The 8,431-nt window shown below is 45.1% G+C and overlaps 2 protein-coding genes across 2 annotated transcripts; both read left to right on the top strand.

The window, feature by feature from the left end:
- Nucleotides 1-2,439: 2,439 nt before the first annotated feature.
- LOC134206912 (uncharacterized) lies at nt 2,440-4,932 on the top strand. The gene has a single exon (XM_062682657.1). It carries the CDS (start codon nt 2,440-2,442, stop codon nt 4,930-4,932), a length of 2,493 nt encoding a protein of 830 aa, XP_062538641.1.
- A 924-nt stretch (nt 4,933-5,856) lies between these two features.
- LOC134206911 (uncharacterized) lies at nt 5,857-7,725 on the top strand. Its single transcript, XM_062682656.1, has one exon. It carries the CDS (start codon nt 5,857-5,859, stop codon nt 7,723-7,725), a length of 1,869 nt encoding a protein of 622 aa, XP_062538640.1.
- The last annotated feature ends 706 nt before the right edge of the window (nt 7,726-8,431 follow it).

Below are 8,431 nucleotides of genomic sequence, written 5' to 3'. Positions count from 1 at the left end.
TCTGATCGATCCACCTTTCCCGCTGCGCACCTCACCTTCTTGTGCCCGTCGGATCGTTGTCGAGAACTATTTTCACCGGGTTACGGTTCGACATTCTGACTACGTGCCCGGCCCACCGCAGTCGTCCGATTTCCGTGGTGTGAATGATGGATGGTTCTTCCAGCACCTCATGCAACTCGTGGTTCATTCGCCTCCTCAATGTACCCTTCGCCATGTGCACCCCACCATAGATAGTACGAGCACTATCCTCTCGAAAACTCTAAGTGCGTGCTGGTCCTCCACGAACATCGTCCAGGTCTCGTGTCCGTAGATGACTACCGGTCTAATGAGCGTTTTGTAGATTTTCAGTTTGGATCCGAATTTCTCTGCTGGTATCATTTTCGGCAGTCACCAGTGAGCCCAAGTACACAAATTCTTCTACAACCTCGATTTCGTCACCACCGATGCAAACTCGCGGTGGGTGGCTTACATTGTCTTCTCTTAAACTTCTTCCTATTCTTTTTTTTCTAAAATTCCGTTCATTTGTCGATTTTGTTTAGTAAAAAATTACACATATAATTATTTAAACTGCGACTTCAAAAGCAAGATTTAGTTCTTCTACATCTATCCAAACATTACAATTATCAATAAAGGTAGTATAGGTAACTACCGTTCGGGACCGAAATCCGTACAGCACCGAAATCCGTCCACCTCATGCGATATCAATCAATTAAAGGTGGTCAAAGGTAATTAATGTAGGAATAATTAATCTTATCCTGTTCAGATACTCGACAGTAAGTTTTTAGGGCATAGAATTGGTAAGAAGGCTTTGAAATTAAAACCACAAAAATCAAAAACAAATCTTCACCCACCAAACGCGGAGTTTGTGCCGCCATTTTGTTTTATGGTAGAGCATAATTGCACCAAAAGTAACTGTGTTTTGATTGCTGATTGCAAATCATTACATAAGATAAGCGGAATACAAATCAAAGGGATCGCTTCTCAAGGTACATATCGAACTATTTGCAGTGGTAGTTTAGTCAATCAGGCTGTTTCAATTTAAATATTTAGTTAAGAAATAGCTGTACGGATTATGATCCTTTGATTCGAAATCCGTCCACGGTGGACGGATTTCGAGTCAGGAGTAGTTGATTTAATTAATTATTTTATCATGTTTTTCGTAGTTTTTAATGAGTAAACGTGAAACACTTCAAAAGTAGAAGGCTTCATGCGCCTGTGTCAATCACAGACGTTTTATTTACATTCGATTCCTATTTTCTAATTACTTTTTCATATACTAAGGTGCTTAAGTGTACGGATTTCGATGCCTCACGGTAAATGTTCAATACAGTTGGCTTTGTTTTGGAAGGTAATCCTTCAAGTGATGATCTAATTAGTTCGCCATAATTCCGGTCTGCTTTTCCTGGATACGCCAGTGATATTTTTTGTTGAAAGTGTCGATGTGCTTCACGCACTCTTTGGGGCAGTCGAAAAATTTGTGTTGAATAGTTTCAACCGCCAAGGCTCTCCGTTTGTTCGTCTTCTCGATGTAGAAACGATGGATGAGTTGTGCATTAGGGTGTTGTCGGATTTGGAAAGGGAGGTTTGCGTACTTGTTTTAAGAATCAATTTCAAGCAGGGTAAATCGGTAGCGGGCTTGGTAGCAGTGGTGCGAATTCTCAATCTCAGTGACTGAAATTTGTTGGATATTGATACCATTCCCTCTTCATACTCACTTCGTAGCAGTGAAAACTGAAAATGGTTAGCAGCAACAATCAAAGATAAAGTAAACAAAAGACCTCTCTTCTCATTGTACACGCAGCCCGCAGTGGCAGTCTATTCAGTTCACTCGCTGCTGTGTGAATGCGACGGCCCTATATAAATGCATGGGTGAATACTATCACTTGAAAGACAGTGACAGGAAATTTGTGCCGACTGATCATCAGCTTCAGCCCGCTGTTGGCAAACCGAGTTTGCTAAGCTACTCTTGTTTTGTCGTTCTGACTAAAAGGCACCGTCATAGGCAAAGAGGAGCAGAGAAAAATACAAAACAAAATAATCACACTCAGCAGGCATTGTTGATAAATTGCACCACTGCTTGGTAGTCATATGGCTACTGCTTCTGCCTCATACGCAGGAGATCGTGGGTTCAATCCAGGCTCGGTCCATTCTCCTACTTTGTATATTTCTCTATATTTCTCATGTTCTATCAATCGCTAGAACTGGTGTTTCGTCGAATCGGTGCATTTGGCAACGCTGTCCAGAATAACATTCCAGCTTTTATTATTATTGTTATTTTTTCTTTTTCAAAAGTCAGTCGAAATAAATACATCAAGTACAGTCCACGCGTTTTCTTTTTTTCGCAGTGAAGAGATACATTTTGGTCCTACATCGCCGGGTTTCGAAGTAGTTTCGGTCGTCACAATCGCGGAAGGACCCACCGGTCGAATGGATGGGTAAATGTCGTCAACTCCCGTGAAGAAACCGGAAAATAAAGTGGAAGTGTTTAGCACGCCAATCGGGGAACGCCAGCAACAGAAAAAGAAAATGGCGGAAGAATTTCAAGCAACTGTTCTACAACGCGGAGCCGTCAAGGGCAAAATTACACGGATCAGAAATGTTCTGTTCCGGCACGAACAATCGGAAACAGTTCCGGATGAGTTTTTGTTGCGCACCCAGTTGAAGACGATTGACGCTGCCTACGACGAATTCAACCAGTTCCAGAACAAAATTTACGCACTTTCGCCTGTTCATGCTACGGAGCAGGAAGATAAATACGTTGAATTCGAGGAGCTTTACAACGATGTTCGAACCAGGGTGTGCAGATTGCTGGAAGGAGCGAAACAAGAAGGAAAGCATCAACCTCAAATGATCGTCCAAACAGCTCCGGTGCAATCCCAACCAGTTCGAGTACAATCCGCTCCACACACTCTGCTGCCCACGTTTGATGGAAAACCAGAAAACTGGTTTAAATTCAAGGCAATTTTCACGGATGTCATGAGCAAGCACGGTGGCGAATCGGATGCGACGAAGCTTTACCACCTCGACAAATGTTTGGTGGGCGAAGCTTCCGGAACAATCGATCAACAGACAATCAACGACGGCAATTTTGCAGCTGCCATGGAACATCTAACAGCACGCTTCGAAGATAAAAGGAAGATTGTCGACATTCACGTGAGTGGCATTCTTGGCCTCAAATCAATGACATCCGAAAGTGGCAAGCAGCTACGGGAGCTAGTTGACACTTGTAAGCGGCACGTGGATGCACTCGAATTCTATGAGTTTGAAATGGACGGACTATCTGATATAATTGTCGTCAGCATCCTGGCGTCAAAGCTCGACTTAGAGACGAGAAAATTATGGGAAAGCAGCATCGATCATGGCGACATTCCTCAGTATACAGACACAATCAAGTTCCTCACTTCCCGGAGTCAAGTACTGGAGCGAATCGAGCCAACAAGCAAGCCCAAAAAGTTCAGCAGCATCGCAACCACGAAAATTCCTCCGCTGAAAGCAGCATCTCTGGCAACATCCATCGAGTATCGGTGTAATTTCTGTGAAAAATCCCATCCTAACCATCAGTGTGGGGATTTTCTCAAACTTAATCCGAAAGAACGCTACGAGAAGGCAAAGCAACACGGAGTTTGCTACAACTGCTTGCGGAAGGGGCATGTCACTGCACATTGCTCCTCTACCATGTCCTGCAAGGTTTGTAAGAAGCGACACCACTCTACTCTACATGTAAACTCTACGTCTATGGTTGTCGCTGCCGAACAGACTGCTACTACGGTGCCATCGGCACAATCGAATGAAGGCTCTATGACGCCTATTACTACGAAAGCTATCAGTGCTTCTTGCACAATTCATCAGCAACAGGCGCTTCTTTGCACCGCGGTTGTGAATGTATATGATGACAGCGGAAGAGCTCAGCTGTGCCGCGTTCAGCTAGATTGTGGCTCGCAAGTAAACCTGCTAACGGAAAAACTCGCTTCTCTACTACGATTGAAGCGTCAAAGTGTCAACGTTGAAATGACAGGTGTGGATGGTACAGCGACTCGGGTCACGACCTTGGTACACGTCAACGTGCAAGCACGTAACTACAACTACACAAGTATCATTGAGTGTCTGGTGATCAACAAAATCACTGGGATAATTCCAGCAAAGTACATCGATATTACCACATGGCCAATACCATCCGAAATGATTTTTGCTGATCCGGACTTCCACCATCCTCAGCGGGTGGACATGCTGATTGGTGTTGGCCATTTCTTTGGTCTCCTGAAATCGGGTAGAGTCAAACTAGCCGAGAATTTGCCGTTTGTGCAGGAGACAGTGTTTGGTTGGGTGGTTGGTGGTCTAGCCGACACTACTAGCTGGAGGTACGATGTGAACCGCTGCAACGTTGTGGTACGGGAAGCGGATTTAAACGATCTCGTCGAACGTTTTTGGGAATCCGAGGCGGTACCAACCGCTTCAAGTTTGTCAGTTGAAGAGACGGCGTGTGAAAAGTTCTATCAGCAAACCTACAGTCGCGACGCAAGTGGTCGTTACACAGTGAAGCTCCCTGTCCGTAACAATGTGAGTCAACTTGGCGACTCGAAGCAGCACGCTCTACTCCGATTTTCTTACCTTGAGAAAAAATTTGCCAAAGACGCTGAACTCAAGATGGCTTACTGTGCGTTTATGGAAGAATACAAGCAATTACGTCACTGCCGAGAGATCGATTCATCTGAAGAAGAGGCTGGTGGATTCTACCTACCCCACCACGCTATACTCAAGCCAAGTTCGTCTACAACCAAGCTAAGAACAGTATTCGATGCTTCTGCACCATCAAGTTCCGGTCTGTCCTTGAATGATACTTTGATGGTGGGCCCTACCATTCAAGACCCGCTCATCGATATAGTGCTCCGGCTCCGAACACACGCCTTCGTGTTCACGGCTGACATCTCTTAGATGTACCGTATGGTTCGAGTGCACGACGAGCATACTAAATTCCAACGCATAATATGGCGATCAGATCCTATAGAACAATGCAAGACACTCGAACTATTGACCGTCACTTATGGGACGGCATCAGCACCGTATTTGGCTACCCGCACATTGAACCAATTAGCACACGAAGAAGTACAATCCTACCCGCGCGCTGCCAAAATAATAAAAATGATTTTTACATCGACGATGCAATTTCGGGTGCCGATACACTGGAGGAATTGTTGTTGGCTCGCGTAGAATTGGAGGAGGTACTAGACAAGGGTGGATTTCAACTGCACAAATGGTGCTCAAATTCTGTCGATTTCCTCGATAACATACCAGAAGATCGAAGAGAGCAGCGAGTGTCATATGAACTAAATGGCGTGAACGACATGATTAAGACCCTTGGCATACTATGGAACCCTACAAGTGACAAACTGTTGTTTCGGATAGCCCCACTCAGCTAACGCAGCCGGTATCGAAACGATACATTTTGTCTGAAATTGCCAAATCCTTTGATCCATTGGGTCTGCAGGCACCGGTTTGTGTCACTGCTAAACTCATATTGCGTCAGCTGTGGAGAAGCAAAGAGTCATGGGACGAAGAACTCAGCAATGACAACGTGGTAAAGTGGAACAAGTTCCGTGAAGTTTTACGGACATTAATGGATCCACGCATCGATTGTCGTCGAGTCATCGCGCCGCATCGAATTGCATTGGAATTACACTCGTTTTCGGATGCGTTACAGGCGTCTACGTGCGCAGTATTCTTGCGGACAACACTGTTGAAGTTCATCTGCTCGTCAGTAAATCTCATTTGGCACCAAAGTCTACAATACCAAGGCTCGAACTATGCGGCTTTCGTTTGATGTCAAGGCTGGTGACAAGGGTCGTCGAAGCTCTAAAGATGAAATTCGATCGTAAAGTATTGTATTCGGATTCTACAATCACACTAGGATGGCTGACGAAATCTCCTAACCAGCTGAACACATACGTTGCTAATCGAGTGGCACACGTTCAAGAACTTACACCTAGACCAACCTACGAGTACAAGTACGTGCCCACAAGTCACAATCCTGCGGACCTTGTTTCACGCGGTCTCTATCCGGAAAACTTGATTGGAAATTCCTTCTGGTGGCATGGACCACAGTTTCTGCAGCAATGCAACTACGAAGAAGAAACAATACAGGAGGTGATTGATCTTCCGGAAGTGAAGGTTGCTGCGGTGGTGACCACTGAAGAACGTCAGCTAGAGTACGATCGAATCTTCAAAAGGTTCAGTTCATTCCGAAAATTGCAACGAATATTCGCCTATGTGATTCGCTTTGTCAACCGAGCTCGTAAACGATTCCCTAATACGGCACAAGAAGTACGTCCTACTGTTGCTGAACTACGATCATCGCTTCAAGCTATAGTTTACATGATGCAACAACAACGACTACTACAAGATATTCATGAAGTTCGAAAGAAGCAAGGCACAAATGAAAGATACATCGGAAGACTACGAAGCCTCAATCCATGGGTCGACAGTAGTGGCATACTACGGGTTAACGGAAGAATCAAACACGCGAACGTATCATATGAGCAACGGTGTCCGGCAATACTACCAGCCGATCATCACGTCACGGAAATACTAATTCAAGCTACCCATGATGAAAATCTACACGTTGGCCCGAGTGGAACTCTTTCGGTTTTAAGGCAGCGATACTGGATACTCAATGGACGAAGTGTGATTCGCAAACAACTACGAAAATGTCTACGCTGCTTGAGAGTCAACCCTCCAGAGACTAAACTTTTCATGGGAGATTTACCCCATTGCAGGGTAACCCAGGCTCTTCCATTTGAGCGAACGGGCGTTGACTTTGCTGGGCCAATTTTTGTGCGCAAAGGAAATCCGCGCAAGCCAGTGTACTGTAAGGCATATGTGTCGTTATTTGTATGCATGGTCACCAAATGCATTCACATTGAGCTTGTTTCTAATTTAACGACGGCTGCATTCGTAGCAGCTTTGCAACGATTTGTTGCCCGACGCGGCATTCCAACAGACATGTACAGCGATAATGCTACAAATTTCGCAGGGGCAAATTCGGAGCTTCACGAACTCTACAATCTACTGAGACAAGAGTTAACCTTGGAGGCCATTCAAGAGTTTTGCCTGCCCAAGGAGATTAATTGGCACTTTATCCCTCCTCGCTCGCCACACCTGGGTGGATTATGGGAGGCTGGCGTAAAATCGGCTAAATACCTAATCAAGCGCACTGCGGGAGATGCGAAGCTAACCGAAGAAGAATGGAACACACTCTTGACGCAAATTGAAGGGATACTAAATTCACGACCTCTTGTACCGCAAACAGCAGACCCAGACGACTACAACGTTATAACACCCGGTCACTTGTTAATTGGCCGTCCTCTCACAGCTATTCCCGAGCCGTCGTATGATCACCTCAAACCCGGAACATTGTCTAGGTGGCAACATATTCAAAAGATGCGTGCTGACTTCTGGAGACGATGGTCCACAGACTATTTGTCCGAATTGCAACAGCGCCGCAAATGGTCCAAACAGCACACCGAGGTCAAAGTTGGTGATTTGGTGGTACTCAAGGAAGATAACGTCCCTCCTATGCAGTGGAAACTTGGCAGAGTGGTGGACACGCACCCAGGTCCAGATGCAGTAACGCGAGTAGTAACTGTGAAGACGCCAGTAGGGGTTTATAAGAGATCAACAGCCAAGATTGCACTGCTTCCGTTGGACGACAGGGAGAAGGCGGATACGTAGTATTGATTTCCCGGAAATCCAATGGCGCGGGAGGATGTTTCGTCGAATCGGTGCATTTGGCAACGCTGTCCAGAATAACATTCCAGTTTTTATTATTATTGTTATTTTTTCTTTTTCAAAGTCAGTCGAAATAAATACATCAAGTACAGTCCACGCGTTTTCTTTTTTTCGCAGTGAAGAGATACAACTGGAAATGGACTTCCATACCGTTTCCATCTCAATTCCTATACCTTCAGCTTGAATATTCTAACAGTAATCTGCTAGAATTGGAAATGAACTGAAAAGCGCGTTTCCAAACATCCAATTAGAAATTCCATCAGTTGCTTTCTCCTATCTATCACATTGGCAGCTCGTTAACCAAGACGGACCTCTGCCTCTCGAACCTAACCCAAAAATTCCAACAAATTCCGCATGAATTCGTGGCAAGTGCAGAGGTATATTCGGCTTGCAGTGGGCGAGTGATTGCATCATCATTTCCTCCCCTTCCCTACATTGACTTGCATTCTGACGTGGCAGGCGCCAGTATGACCTAACAAATGAGATCACCAGTACTTGTACATTGAAGATGTGAGCTAGTCCTAAGCAAACATCTGTTGGTTCCCTGTGCAAGAACAGCTGATCTGGTCATAATGGAGTAGCAACTACGAGCAGTCAATCAAGCTCAAGCTCAAGCTCAATTTCAAGCAGGGTAAATCGGATATCGAGT

Source organism: Armigeres subalbatus, chromosome 1 (assembly GCF_024139115.2).
Source record: "Armigeres subalbatus isolate Guangzhou_Male chromosome 1, GZ_Asu_2, whole genome shotgun sequence".
In the NCBI taxonomy this organism is placed as follows: Eukaryota; Metazoa; Arthropoda; class Insecta; order Diptera; family Culicidae; genus Armigeres; species Armigeres subalbatus.
The sequence above is the reverse complement of the archived record's forward strand: the minus strand, read 5'-3'. Positions and strand labels throughout refer to the sequence as shown.